The sequence below is a fragment of the Euleptes europaea genome, chromosome 13 (assembly GCF_029931775.1).
Source record: "Euleptes europaea isolate rEulEur1 chromosome 13, rEulEur1.hap1, whole genome shotgun sequence".
NCBI lineage: Eukaryota > Metazoa > Chordata > Lepidosauria > Squamata > Sphaerodactylidae > Euleptes > Euleptes europaea.
This window is the reverse complement of record NC_079324.1, coordinates 53,945,837-53,961,481: the sequence shown is the minus strand read 5'-3', so window position 1 is coordinate 53,961,481 and position 15,645 is coordinate 53,945,837. Positions and strand designations below refer to the sequence as shown.

The following is a 15,645-nucleotide window of genomic DNA, read 5'->3' as shown; positions in this document are numbered from 1 at the left end:
AATGGGCCATACCGCTTAAGATTGCTGGGGGAGAGAGTCAGTTTTTGAAATGCTATTCACAGAAAAAACTCTCTGCAGATGTTAAAGTATATTGGGGGGAAGTTATAGCCTAGACCAGGGGTGTCAAGCTCATTTGTTACGAGGGCCGGATATGACCCTCCCTTCAGCCTTATTAGACAGCAGATATCATAAGATACCAGTTGATTGGAGAATATGCCCACGTAGCACAGATGGGATCGAAACAATTGGTCACGTTCTCTTATACTGCATGTTTTATTGTGATATCCGAAGAGAGCTGATCCAACCATTGTTAAGAAAGTTACCTGGTTGCACAGAGGAATTTTATGTTAAATGACCCAAAAGTCACCAGCTGCAAAATTCTGTTACATAGCAACAAGGATAAGACATGCTATGGTGAAAGCAACAGAAGGATGAATATTAATTTTGATTTTAGATAAATATTAGATTTTGAAACGATAATTTAATGGAGTTTAATTAAATATAATATACTGTATTTTGATTGTATTTCTTATGTTTGCTTCAGAGATGTTATTTTTTATGCTGATCTTTGACCGTAATAAAGTATGATGATGATGATGATAATGACGACGATATAAATGTCACTTGGTCGGGCCGGGCCATTCCTTGCCAACCCAGATCGGGACTGGAGAGGGTGGCTGGCTCATGGGCCGGATAAGAGCTCTCAAGGGGCCGGATCCAGCCCGCAGGCCTTTTGTTTGACACCCCTTGTGTATTCCTTTGCCTACTGGGCCAGTTTTCATCTTACAGGAAATTGTAAAGGAAGGGGAATGTTGGACAGTGTACACAGTCTGAAGTAGTCCAATCCAGTCTGTTACCTCATGCCTGCGTTACCTCATTTTGTAGCTCAGGCTTCAATTCCAGTCTGCAGTACAGGAATAATAAGACTGACCTAACTTAGAGGATTTTTGTAAGGATGCTGTATGTATACACTGACAGTGCTATAGAAATGCCAAGTATTAAGCATTATTATCTTAAGCAAATGGAGCCTCTTTAAAAAAAATCTGCCTTCCTCATGATTGTAAGAGATAACGAGCCCCTCTCAAAGGGCCTAATTAGATGTTATTGGGGGAATGCGTAGCTGTCACCAGTCCACGACTCCCCAGGGATGGCTAGTAAAAAACCATGTTACAGGACATGGCATTTTTTCAACCCCCTAGATGCAGCAGCGAATGAATTGGAACGATGGTGGGGAAAACACTGAATGTAAATGGCATCAAGCACATTTTTAAAAATCAGACATTAAGGTGGAGATGTGGGTTGGTGGCAGCGACACACCCTTTGTTCATATTTAGTTATAGCCTTCATCATGAAATTGTTGTGTGCTTGCATATTAGGAAATAGCAACTGGCAGGGGGTTCCCAGCATGTACATAGGATAAAGCAGTCAAAGACACATCCGTTGCATGTGGGGGGAGTGGACGCGTCTAGAAAACTTTTCTTCTCCTGTGATGCCCATGAGGTGAAGCTGCTGAACCGCCTGTAAAGTGCAGTGCAGTTGACAGCTGCAGTGAAACTGACCAGAAGAAACCAGGTCATCTGTGAAACTGGTCAGCTGACCCACTGCCTCTGTTTGCAATTAGCTCTTCTCCTTTTGCTCTGTAACTGCCATCATATAGGAAACCAAATGAAAATAATGAAGGCAGCCATAACTGTTGTGTGGAAATGTGAGTCTGAAGAGGTGGGATAATACAAGCTGATCCTCAGAATGCAGTGTGGGGCATTCAAATAAGATTCTATAATGACTTGTCTCTTCTTGCTCAGCAATCTCTTACGGATAAACATTTTTTTTTTGCAAATGGTGGCTGTTGATAATATAAATCAGGGGTCCCAAACCTTTTTGAGTGTGCAGGCCATTCTGGCAAAGTGTGGTGGGCGCAGTTACAAAATGGCTGTCATAAAATGGCTGCTGCAGGAGGTGGAGCCAACTACAAAATGGTTGCCCCAGCTTCCCCTCAGTCACACAATGAAGATCCTTGTGCTGCAGTGGCAGCTGCCGCCAAAGCAGCATTTAAAAAAATCTGCACAGCCAATCAAATCTCCAGTGGCCAATCAGAAGCCTTGCTGGGCAAAAGCCCCACCTGGCCCTGCCCATATTCTAAAAACACTTGGCGGGTGCCAGGAAAGGTATCAGCGGGCGCCATGACACCCACGAGCTCCATGTTGGGGACCCCTGATATAAATTAACCACAGCAGTGATACTCAGTGGCTCGGGGGCCACTTTTTGGCTTTCTGGCATGTCCCCTGTGGCTCTTCTGAGCTCCATTCTCCAATGGGGCACCCACCCCATATTTTAGGAAAGTGGGCAAGGCTATTGCAAAGAGGGGCTTGTGGTTGAAAGGTTGAATCATTGTTTTAAATCTGGAACTTTTGTCAAATCTTGCTATAACTTTTGTTATAACTTTTGTTATACTGATCAAAGACCGCAATAAATTTTATGATGGTTGACAGGTGACTCGCACTTAAGCACAAAGAGCCATTCTTACCACTCTTCCTGTTGCGACACTAGAGTCCAAATTGAAGGGCACTTTTAACACAGGGAAGCATTTACCTTTTAACATCCAGCCTAATAAAGATTTGTGGAGAAGTTGAAAGTTCGCACTCTGCTGTGTGCAGTAGGTCTGACTTGCATGCCCTTCCCCTCATGCAAGATACCCAAAGGCTGGCTGAGTTTGAACAGGGGGTAAGCAGAGACAAACCTACATGCTCAGAGTCATTTAAAAGGTTATAGTCACACATTTAATATTAATTAATTAATATTAATTAATTAATATTAATTATGGGGAGGGCTGTATCTCAGTGGGAGAGCCTCTGCTTGGCATGCAGAAGGTCCCAGGTTCAATCTCTGGCATCTCCAGTTAAAGGGACTAGGCAAGTAGGTGAGGTGAAAGACCTCTGCCTGAGACCCTGGAGAGCCGCTGCTGGCCTGAGTAGGCAATATTGACTTTGATGGACCAAGGGTCAGATTCAGTATAAGGCAGCTTCATGTGTAATACTTATATCTTATTGTATGTGTCTTTGGTGGGTGGCACCCTGGGCATGCAATAGTCATATGGCTCTTTGGATTTATGGTAATTGGGAAGGGAGCTCTCTGCAAGCCGTGCCAAGAGTTGCCCTAATCCACACAATGTCACTTGAGTGGAAAATGGATTACGAACGTTCAGCCAGGCTACTTACAGTCAGCTTTTGATCTTAGTTCTGTGCAGTAGAAAGGAGGCATCAGCTTGGACCCTGGGCTCCCTGGATTTGTACAAGGGGATACTTGGCTGTCTTGCTCTGGAGCAAGGAAATGGGCTTCTTAGAAACCCCCAGGCAGGTACCCTGAATTTCTGATGGCTCAGGACCTCTCACAACACGATATTGTTAAATATATATAAATATATATAAATATAACACGATATTTAAAAAAAAAAACCACACACGATATCCTAAGGCAGGGGTGTCAAACACAAGGCCCGCGGGCCGAATCCGTTCCCTTGAGAGCTCTTATCTGGCCCGCAAGCCAGCCGAAGCAGCCACCCCCCACACCCACTCTCAATCTGGGCTGGTGAGGCATGGCCCGGCCAAGTAACATTCATGTCATATCCAGCTCTCGTAACAATTGAGCGACACCTCTGTCCTAATTAGGGCTTGTGAAGATGGGCTTGTATTAGAGCCACCAAAGACACACAGGAAGAGAGAACTGAGATCTGTTAAACCATCAGGACAGAGAATTTCTGCACTTAGCAGCTCCGCACTGTTGGGCTGAGCATCACTTCCTCCCATACTTAGAGTCTTTAATTTGTAAAATGTACTAACACGTTTAGTCAGTTTTAGAAGGGAGAGGGAAAACAATCTATAATACACGGACAGTTATTGATTGCATCCTTACAAACATGAAGCGAGGGCTTGTTTTGATAAAGCCACATTCCTAAGTGATGAGGCCGTATGGACGCCCTGTCATTTCTGCACACACACATCTCTATGCAAAGATAAGAAGGCGCATCCTGCAGAAAAGGCGGCTTTATTATCCATTATGCCCTGCATTTGCCCAAAACAAAACTTGGGCAGCGTGCAGTCCAAACTACAAAGTTAGGGGTGAGTTCGAAGTTCTGCCGATTGTGAGCTCACGTTCACGAGCACCAATTGCTGTGTCTGTGGAGTCAGATAAATTTATTTCCGCGTTCCCGTTCTTCCCTTTCAGAGCCTCATGCGCACACACAAAGCATGAGTTCTAGTGCCATTAAATGACTAAACCGGATCGATGCTGTATAGCAAAAATGCAGGAGCCACCAAAGGCCCCCTTTTTAGATGTTTGATCGGGATAGCCAGGTGCCACGATTCCACCTGATGGGTTTCATGCACATGTAACCAATGAAGAGATGATCCTATATATCGAAATTAGATTCTTTAGTAGTCTGCAGTTTAGGGGACAAAGCCATGCTGGATCAGACCAAGGCCCATCAAGTCCAGCAGTCTGTTCACAAAGTGGCCAGCCAGGTGCCTCCAGGAAGCCCACAAACAAGACAACTGCAGCAGCAGCCTGCCTGTCTTCTACGGCACCTAGTAGGCATGCTCCTCTGATACTAGAGAGAATGGGTATGCATCATGACTAGTATTCATTTTGACTAGTTACCATGGATAGCCCTATCCTCCGTGAACATATCCACTCCCCTCTTAACGCCTTCCAAGTTGGCAGCCATCACCACATCCTGGGGCAGGGAGTTCCACAATTTAACTATGTGTTGTGTGAAGAAATACTTCCTTTTGTCGGTTTTGAATCTCTCACCCTCCAGCTTCAGCAGATGACCTCACGTTCTATGAGAGGGAGAAAAGCTTCTCCCTGTCCACTCTCTCCATACCATGCATGATTTTATAGACCTCTATCATGTCTCCCCTTAGCCGCCTTCTTTCAAAGCTAAACAGCCCTAAGCGTTTTAATCGCTCCTCATAGGGCAGTTGCTCTAGCCCCACTATCATTTTGGTTGCTCTTTTCTGCACCTTCTCAAGCTCTGCAAAATCCTTTTTTTTACAAGAAAGCCCTTGCTTCAAGTGGCCATTTTCCACGTGGTTCCTTCGTGCTCGTCTACAGCACAGTGTTGATTTTGGGGTGCCATGGCAATTTCAGATAATCTGACGAGCAGAGCTTTGACTCTTGGAAGCATGGACCCTGAAAATCTTGTTGGTCTCTCAGATGCTACTGGAATTGAATGTAACTCTTCAACTGCAACCCTATAAAACTATCAGATAATCCAGTATCTGGAAGGAAAGAACGTGGCTGAAAGAGCCCTCGTGCCCTTCAGAACACCACAAAATTAGCTCAGGACAGTTCTCTAAATGTAGAAATGAATTAATGCAACCTTTTAAAGCTAATTCCCAAGCAGCTTGTGTTTTGTTGTCATCCCCCATCAACCCAGTTTATGTTCTGCCAAATAGCTGACAGTTGGTTCTTTCTCTAGGATCCAGAGGCAAAGCACACCAGCGAGTTTCAAGCCAAGCTTTATTTTAACAGATTCAATCAACAACATGAATTATAGCCCCCCCCCAAAAAAAACACAACATACTTACTAGACCATTTTTTCTGCTATTAGAGCTCTGCTGGAATGGGGAGAGGTCCCAGAGCCATAGCCCATCTCTCTCCCGCCACTCCATGCCTCTTTTTCCTGACTTTTTATCTCTAATTCATCACACCTGTTCCAGATCTGTTTACCAAGCACAGATCAGCCACACCTGGGGTGCCTCCAGCCTTCGTAGGGAAACTGCACCCTTAAGCTTAAAGGCGTATCACCCCGAGTGAGACATGCCATTATCTCCTCGAGATAACAGTGCTCTTCCACAATGCCCCTACCGTTTGAATCATTGGTATGCAACTGGTTTTGTGTATAAGGTCACCCCATCTCAGGCTCTTCCGTACCTGTGAGTGCTTGTGCACAAAAAAAGTGACTCGGCCATTTCCTGCACTCCGATTCAGCTGGGGAAACAGGAGGGAGAGGCAGGTTTGTAATGAGCACCGAAGAGGACCTTGAAAGCATTTGATCCTTGACAAGAGTCCAAGGCTAATCAGTTTCAGCATCGCGGAAGCATAGTTCCACTCAACTGCAATTCAGTGTTTGCTTGGCCCATCATGGGGCCAGTTTTGGGCCTTGTTTGCTCCATAAAGGCATTCAAAGGATAAATGGCAAACTTTCTTCTGGCTTCTCAGGAGTCCATGTATTCCCCACTCACAGTGGGTAAAGCAGCACAATTAGCCAATGTTCTGCATGGTACATGTGAGCATGCCCTCCCCCCCACCCTAGAAACCCCTTTCTGTATTTTGCAGCTTCCTGTAGTTCAACTTTGCTGAATTGAGAGTGTGCAGATGCGCCTAAATTATCTATAACTTGCAGCGGCAATAATTCACCTCCTTGGAGAAAAGATAAAGCTGAAATCTCTGCAGCAGGCCAAAACCCCACACAAATCATCCTAACCTTTTTCTTCTCCTTAAACTTTCCTCTTCCTCCCACGTGGCCCCGTTGAGCCCTAGATCATCGTGACAGACGCATTCTCAGTGGCTGACCGTGGCATAATGAATTCTGTCTTCCTTGCCCTCCACAGCGGAGAGTTTGTTTTTCTTTCCCTCACCACTTCGCATGTCACTTCCCCAAGGCCTCGTATGTAAATCCCCACCACATGAATCCAACCTGACTGCAAACTTCCCCCGCCACTTTCCCAAAGGCCATTCCTCATGAGCTAGGAACTTGAAAAGGTCAAAAGTATTCAATTTACTTTGCCAAAGGAAGCATTTCCATCTGTCTTCAGGGGGACAGAAGGACCAAAGGGCACTCTATCACTCATACCATTAATGTGATGTGACCTTAAAATGCAGGCCTCCCTACCCATCGGTTTGCAAAAGGGGCCTGACAGCCCTTCCGTGTTCACTCAGCATAGCGCAGGCAACGTTTTTGTTTCCCCCCCCTTTATTTATTTTATAATAAAAGGGGTACAGAGGAAAGAAAAGGGGGAAAGGGGAAAAAATAAAGCTATCCAACATATAATTTAAAAAGCAAAGATTAAAGAACAACTCGAGCAGACTACATTGCCCTGCTTTTCAATATCATTTTTCAATCTTGTGGTTGTCCATATTATAAAACAGAAGAAAAAAATCATTCAGGCAAACTAAGCATACAAAATAGTCGGGAAACAATCGCCTTTTATACCTGTCGAACATACATAATATCTCTACACTCAAAACAGTTCTCTAAAACAAAGTTTTTGTTTTGTTTCCTTCGGTCCCTCAGACTCTTAAAACTATCCTCAACCTGTCATACCTAAACTGTAACAGGACGTTCACGGGCCGCTCCTAAACCCTCCCTGCTCGAAATCTGACAGCACTTTGGCTCGCGTCAGGCAGTTAAATGTCTCACTGGGGAATTACGCTAAACTTCTTTTGCGCTCATCTCGGAGAACAACAGGTGCAATGTCATGGGAAAGAAAAGACTGATCGCTGGCGCCGTGCCGCGCCTCGTCCAGCGAGAGAGCGGATGCCAGAGGCTGACATAAAACGGGGAAAGTCACGCAACCATGCAGGTGGATCTAGTCTCTGGACTGGGTTAACTGTGCTGTTAATCACCGTAGGGTAGCACTTCAGCCAAACAGAACCCTTGGTGTTCTCTCCCAGAACACACCTTCATGTGTTTCATCAGGTGATCTGATGAAGGGAGTGTTGGCTGTCAAATGTTTATACCTCGAAAATCTTACTCTCTCTTCTTGCTACTGGACTCGAATCTAGCTGTTCTACTGCTGATCGATGTGCCTGCCCTCTGAAACTTGTACTTACGTGTGTCTCCTTCCAGATTTGCAGGAAACTTGGTTTGTGAGATTCGAGTTTGCGGAAAAGAAGAGTGGGGGGCTTTGAGATGGGACTGTGAAGCAGCCCATTTAGCCTCTGCTGAGGAAATTAATAGAGGAAATTAGCAAGGCGAGTGTGCGTGTTGCCGTCAAGTCACTTCCGACGTATGGCAACCCTATGAATGAATGCCCTCCAAAATGTCCAACAATTACAGCCTTGCTTAGGTCTTGCAAACTGAGGGTATTCAATTTTTTTGATTGAGTCATTCCATTTCATGTTGGATATTCCTCTTTTCCTGTTGCCTTCAACTTTTTCGAGCATTATGGGCCTGTTATGCATGGATGTCTTCCTCACCATCACCCCTCCAATGACTTCGGGTCTTCGTTTTGATTATGCATGCCACTTCCAACCGTCAGAGGTCGCCTCGCTCTTCCCCTGAGTTCCCCCGCGTTTTGCCTGCTTTTTCAGAGCCCTGTTTTATCTCAAATTTGAAAACATGGGGAAATGCAGGGGGAGAACAAGGCGACCTCTGACGGTCGGAAACGGCATGCATAATCAAAACAAAGACCCGAAGTCATCGGAGGGGTGACAGCGAGGGAAACAGCCATGCATAAAAGCCCATAGTCTTTTCCAGTGAGTCTGGTCTTCTCATGATGTGTGACCAAAGTAAAAGAATTTAGAAGTAGTGAGCAAAGCCTCATCCTCCCTCTGTTGAGCACGTCTTCCTTTCCAGCCCAACATGAGCTCATAGCTGCACTAAGTTACTTCAGTCAGGGTCTACTAATCTGACATTTTGAAGTTAACATGAATGTCATGTGAGAAAGCCCTAACTTTTGACTAGAATTGTATAAAAAAAAGCGCTAGAACGTGGCTCATGTTTGGCTCTGTTTTTTTTTCTTGTAGACTTCAAATCCAATTGATGTAGCAAGCAGGCCTGGCACAGTACACCATACTCTGCTGCAAAAGACACCAGGGGTAGGTACCACAGTCATATCTTGTTTATGAATACAAGTTTTGGCCTTTATAAAATCAGGCTTTAAGTCCCATGTTAGTAATGAAGTGGCACTTTATTTATTTGTTTGATGGCTGCAAAAAAAAAGAGACAATTTTTGGTTCTGCCATCCATTCCCAGTATGCCCATTTTTCAGAAGCCTGAGTATTAAGAGTGAGACAATGTAAACATAGTGCTTAGCTATTTTATTGACATTTTCAAAAGCGACAGAGAGAAACAGTAGGGCTTTCAAGGCAAGAAACAAACCGAGGCGGTTTGCCTCTGCATAGGAACCCTTTACTTCCTTGGTGGTCTCCCGTCCAAGTGCTAACCAGGACTGACCCTGCTTAGCTTCCAGGATCTGATGAGATTGGGCTAGCATGGTCAAGGCAGATTTTCATTTAGCAAACCTGAATTTCCAATAAGTAAGTAAACTGAATTAGAAAAGCAGTTGATTCGTTTTTTGAAATTCTGGAGGTTTAGGATTATTCTCCCGTTTGACAGTCACTCATATGCGAAATGTTTTCATTCTTGTTCAAGAAGTCATACAAAGGTTCATGCAAATTGGATGGGTTCTGTTGACCTTTGCATTTGCACAAGACAATAGTTATGCATTCTGTTTCTTCCCCATGAGAACTGCGGGTTAAGATTGCTTTGTACCATTTGAAAGCCTGGGCCGTGGTTTGGTTAGAAAGCACATGATGCAGTGATCTTGCTTCAGCTAAGCACACATGAACACATGAGCTGTGGCTCACGAAAGCTCATACCCTACCAGAAAATATTTTTGTTAGTCTTTAAGGTGCTACTGGACTCTTGCCCTTTTTGACTACTGCAAACTGACTAACACGGCTACCCACTGTGAATGAACACATGAAGCTGCCTTATGCTGAATCAGACCCTTGGTCCATTGAAGTCACTATTGTCTACTCAGACCGGCAGCAGCTGTCCCGGGTTTCAGGTAGAGGTCCTTCACATCACCTACTTGCCTAGTCCTTTTAACTGGAGATGCTGGGGATTGAACCTGGGACCTTCTGCATGCCAAGCAGATGCTCTACCACTGAGCCACAGCCCCTGGCTGAGTCTGATCAGTACCTGAGAATCTTCATAAATGCTTGCTTGCGTTCCAGCTTGGATGAAAAGGATCCTGCCCATCTGACTAGACAATCCTGACTTTTGATAGACCAGTGCTCTGATTCAGTATAAGGCTGCTTCATGTGTTCCAGTTACTATAGGGAAGCTCCCTGTCTTACCAAGTGAGAGCCAGCGTGGTGTAGTGGTTAAGAGCAGTGCTTTGGAGCAGTGGAGTCTGATCTGGAGAACTGGGTTCAATTCCCCACTCCTCCACATGAGCAGCGGAGGCTAATCTGGATGTTTCCCCACTCCTACTCCCGAAGCCAACTGGTTGACATTGGGCTAGTCACAGCTCTGTTAGAGCTCTCTCAGCCCCACCTACCTCACAGGGTGTCTGTTGTGGGGAGGGAAGGGAAGGTGACTGTAAGCCGGTTTGATTCTCCCTTAAGTGGTAGAGAAAGTCGGCATATAAAAACCAACTCTTCTTCTCCTTCTTCTTCTTGCTGTGTTTAATTCAGTGTCGTCCCTTCCCTTGAATGGCATTCCTTAGTTTTCCTTTGTATGGAGGTTTTGAGAGAAAACTGATCTCCTTTCCCACATTTTCCTTAGGTGTCTGACCCATATCGGCCTCCAGTACGAGTAAGTAAGGTTTGTCCGGGATTTTTTTAATATACTTTTTACAAAACTGTCATTTGTACGTGTTTGGAAATGTAAACAAATATTAAATAAGCCTGTGTTCGCTCTCTTTTAAAAATTGGATGCAGTTTAAAGTGTATGCAATAGTCTGATTCTCACTACCACGCCTTTTGTTTCTGCTCTGGCTTTCCAAGATAGCCTAAATTCAGCACCAGGAAAATCTAGAACCTACATAAATTATACTAACTGAGTAGTCACTAAGTTGAATGAATTCACACAATTTATTTTATCCTGCATGATTTATTCTGTTATATTTATGATGGAAGAGACATGGAGTTATGTCGAGCACTAACAGAGCAGCACTGTTCTAGTTAGGGTTGCCAACCTCCAGGTCGTGGCTGGAGATCTCCTGGGATTACAATTGATCTTCAGGTGACAGAGATCTGTCCACCTGGAGAAAATGGCCGCTTTGGAAGGTGGACTCTATGGCATTGGACCCCACTGAAGTCCCTCCCATCCCTAAACCTCACCCTCCTCAGGCTCCATCTCCCAAATTGCCACGTATTTCCCAACCCAGTGTTGGCAGCCCTAGTTCTACCCCACTGGAAACACATGCATTTTCAGCCCTGCCCCTTTTGTGCAGCCATGAGAAACATAATCATTTTCTTTTTTATGTGATTCTGAGGACCACGTATTCTATGATTTGTGGCACAAGATTATTGAACGTATCTTCCCTCCTATAATTTTTTAAAATCCATATTTCTGAATGGCAAACACAAAATCAACTAGTTTAATTTCAAAAACCCTGAACGGCTAATCTTGTTTATTGAGCTATCATTTGATGATGACTGCTAGTATTTTAAACTCAAACCTCCCCCCCCCCTCTTTTAATCCATTCAATTGCAGAAGCCTGGCAAGTGGTGTGCCGTTCATGTTCAGATTGCTTGGCAGATTTACCATCACCAGCAGAAGATAAAGGTAAATGGACAGATTTATTCAGAGACAAGAACCCTTTCTGGCTTTTGACAGGCTATGTTCCCACTATGCCCCTCCTCGCCCCCAATTAACAAACAAGATGTAGCTTCACATGCCGTTACTTTCACTTGTAAGGTGGAATTAATGAAGCCTTTTTCTATCTTTTAACATCTATCTGTGGAGCTTTAAATGGTTGCGCTTGCCCAGTGGGCAGGGCAGCCGGGTAGAGGAAAACCAAAACAAAAAGTGGAAGGTATTAAATATACAACCCAAGGAGAAGATCCAAAGAAAAGCTGGGAGGTTTTGGGGGGAGGGCGGGGGCGTACGAAGCACGCGTGTTTAATATCATTTCCCTTCTGCACTAGTACCTCCTGTGGAATATGGAGTGTTATCCTGTTCAGAGTGAAATGAGCGGTACGGTGAAGGACATTTTACAAAACATAGAGCAGGCGAGTAGAATGACAGTCATTGTGTCAGAGGTGCTTTGGGGTTTTTCTTCTGCGGTATGGTGTGGAGGGAGGGATGGAAGGGGACTGTGAACTGGAGAGGTAAGGAATTTAGGGACAGCAGGTTTTCCCCCTTGTCAAAAACCATTAGAATCCTGCAGATTTCCAGGTGTCTCGATCCTCGAGCCATTCTATCCTTGAGGGAGGGATCCTGATAACCTTTAGAGCCACTTTACCCACACCTGGAGCAGGGCTGCTTTTGAATTCCACAAGGAGATCCCACCGAAGCAGGCTCAGTTCTAAAATCCACAAGGAGACCCCAAAGCTTTCAACTACTAGAACATAGTTGTAGATGTGCATTAGTGCAAATTCTTAGCCTTGGTAATTCAGTTTGTGTGTTGTGGGATTTTAGTGAAACTTAGTGGTGGTTGATATATTGGGGCCCAAAGAAAAGGGGGGAGGGTCCAGTGGGAGAAGATGTAAGAGGATGCTCTCAGCTAGGGATGGAGAATTAAAGAATGAATCAGCCACGAAGACTACCTGAGCTTCAGAACCCTTGGTTTAGCAGCAACCACAGAGGCAATTACCTGATGCTCCGTGGTCAGCTAATTTCTAAGAAGTCTTTCAACTGCTGCTGAATGACGCAAAGACATGTTGGATTGCAGGGCGGTAGAAGAATCCTAGGTTCCTTTAACAGATCCTCATTTTGCAGATAGGATATGCAAATGCTGCAGAGCCAAAGGTGTTGCATTTATATGCCTTTTCCTCCATTAACCCATCAGCACAACCACCTTGTGTTTTGCTCATTAATTCATCAGTGAATATTTAAGGTCACAGAAGAGTTAACTAAGGTCATGCAAAACCAGAAAGCTGGATCAGCTCCCACAGCCCCTTGAGTGGCAGGGCTCCCACCGTCTTTTATAGATTGCACTCATGGTCCGGCTTGGTGAGCATATTCGTTTTTAAGCTGAAAGAGCAGAAGGACACACTTTTTAGTAGACGTAAAGCAGGCCAGAGACGGCTCAGGATGGCTCAGGAGTAACTTTCCATGCTTCGCTGTTGCCTGCAAATGCAGAGCTTTCCAAACTCATTGCAGGTGGGGGTTGTTAAGGCACACTCGTTTTTATGTCCAGTCACGATCAAGGGAATGTCACAGCCAATAACCATGTCTGGCTCTGCGCTGTGGCATTTGCTTTGCCAGGCTGAGGCAGCAAGGCCCTCCTTATCTTAAGACTCTCTGGTGGTAGATATACTATTAGTTTCCGTTCGTGTGAGATGAAACGTGATATCAAACTTTATGGTTTCGTTTGACATTGCGGATGGAACTAGACATTATGGGAAGTGCCTGGCAATTGCTGAAAGCAGCTGCCCCATGCTCTCCTCTTCCTATACTATCGCCCTCATTTGTTTGTTTTTTTCAATGACATGTTGTCATGCTCTTGAGTTTTTCCTCCCTAGCAAGCAGCAACCACTGAAGGGGAACAGGCCAGGGAAGCCCGGAGTTGCTACGATGCCATGTTTTGTGACACCTCATGGGAGGAAGACGCTCAGGGTTGCTAATTCTGGCAGCTCCCATAACATTTAGTTCTGCACCCTGTAGTTGTGAAGTGTCCCCTGGCTTTTCCATCGGTCACTTATAGCTGTGACCCGTTGTGAAGGAAATATGACACTTCTGCTTAACCACCATGGTTCTAGTTGAGTGTCCTCATAACCAGTGGGAACTCTGCTTTCCATGCACTTCATTGTAGGCTAGGCTTTGCCTAGCAACTGGGGGGGGCTTACCAGTGGTGGGGGCCCTCACCAGCAACATGATGACATTGCAGGTGATGTGCTGACCACTTCTGGGCGCACGGAGTGATGTCAGCAAATTGGGACACTGCCAGTGTCCCTCCCCCATTTCCCTCCATTCCCCCCCCCCGCCAGCCAGCTGAGTGGCAGCGGGGAAGTGTCCACCCTTAGCCCTGTTGTAGGCTAGTTAACAGCACGTGACACTCCAAGCATGCTGAAATGAATGGAACTGTGGCCTGTGAAGCACTTTTGAGTGTACATGGGGGGGGGGGGGTCCTGTCCTCATCTTTTTCCATGAGCCTTTCTTTTTAGACACCCCCCTCCCTAAAGCGTTAGTCTCAACAAGCCTCTGTCACTTCGTGTCTATCTGAATCGAGGCAGCCAAGCACGCGTCTCTGTCATCCCTCTCTTTTCAAGGCTCGGGTTCTGTCTGCAGCTCTTAGCCGATGGAAATATGTTGTGTGTGTGTGTGTTTGTGACAGGCAAGGCTGCAGACTGTTCTGAGGGACGCTTTGCCCGGCATAGCTCGGCATATCACGTTGCATCCTCCCGCTGAGTTAACGCTGAGGGGTTAAGAGATCACTTCAGGCCTTGTTCATGTGGAAGAGGCCGGGCAGCTGAGAAGCTGCGGAGTGAAATGGCCTGGCGGAGAGGCGTCTGTCAGAGCGGGACTTATCGGACGTGGCCACAGGCGCTGCCTTCACTCCGGCTTACCCTCCCCGGCAGTGCTAACGCAGGCATGGAGCTTGAGCCCTTTGCCGGAAATATGTCTCCCCTCCCCCTCTCCCAGTTTTTTTTTTAAAAAAGGGGAAATGTATAATCAGATTGTGGTTTTTTTGTATCCTTTGACAGCAAATGCAGCTGGATCCTCACAAGCTAGAAATCGGAGGGAAACTTGACCTGTTCAGCAGACCTCCCGCCCCTGGGGTGTTTCCAGGGTTCCATTATCCTCAAGATCTCGCCCGGCCTCTCTTTTCCACCACAGGTAAGAAGGATTGTGTGTTTTATTTTTTTTTAACAAATTAGAATAATAAGTATGAGTACATGCATGTGTCACAACTGAAGCCAACATGGTGTAGTGGTTAAGAGCAGTGGTTTGGAGTGGTGGACTCTGATCTGGAGAACCGGGTTTGATTCCCCACTCCTCCACATGGGCGGCGGACACTAATCTGGTGAACTGGATTTGTTTCCCCACTCCTCCACATGAAGCCAGCTGGGTGACCTTGTGCTAGTCACAGTTCTCTTAGAGCTTTCTCAGCCCCACCTACCTCACAGGGTTGTGAAGAGGGGAAGGTAAGGTGATAGTAACCTGGTTTGATTCTCCCTTAAGTGGTAGAGAAAGTCGGCATGTAAAAACCAACTCTTCTTCTTCGTCATCTCCTCCTCCTCCTCCTCCCCAGCTGCGTTGCAAAATGTGGCATGGTTAACATGAACATGCGTGGCAATATTGGCAGAAAGTTTGCTTCCTGCTTGATCTGTGGGGTATCAAGACCTTTAAGGCTCCGAGGGCTAAAATGTCTTTTATAATCTTGTCCTCTGGAGCCAAAGATATACTGTGGCACAAAACTCCTGAGACAATTAACCAGCGAGGTTTGGGAGACCTTCATCATCTCTTCATTTAAATTTATAGGGATATTACTCACGGAGCAGGCAGCAAGCAAAATAGGATAAGGAGGGGATTCTGATGCTTTCCGGTTCAGTTTTTCTTTCCCCGGCCTTTCATACTGACCCCTGGCATTGCAGCAAGTAAACTATCTTGTGAATCTGCAACATGTACAATTTCATGCTGTCCACAAAAGGATTTCCCACTGTTCCTTTTCTGGCTAAGGCCAGGCCACTCTCCCTTTCTTGGTATATATTATACACATACCCCAAGAGAACATAATCTTGCTC

At 45.6% G+C, this 15,645-nt stretch overlaps 1 protein-coding gene across 14 annotated transcripts in view; it reads left to right on the top strand.

Annotated features, from left to right (window-relative positions):
* FBRSL1 (fibrosin like 1) overlaps window positions 1–15,645 on the top strand; it is an 823,361-nt gene that overhangs the window by 793,451 nt on the left and 14,265 nt on the right. For 10 of the 14 annotated variants that reach the window (XM_056859856.1, XM_056859849.1, XM_056859850.1 and 7 more), the window contains 5 exons: window positions 8,749–8,820; window positions 10,517–10,546; window positions 11,450–11,521; window positions 11,884–11,967; window positions 14,605–14,737. In XM_056859856.1, coding sequence (XP_056715834.1) covers window positions 8,749–8,820; window positions 10,517–10,546; window positions 11,450–11,521; window positions 11,884–11,967; window positions 14,605–14,737 — 391 coding nt within the window. The remainder of the gene's footprint in view (window positions 1–8,748; window positions 8,821–10,516; window positions 10,547–11,449; window positions 11,522–11,883; window positions 11,968–14,604; window positions 14,738–15,645) is intronic. The other 4 variants (XM_056859860.1, XM_056859859.1, XM_056859855.1 and 1 more) reach the window with 1 other exon arrangement.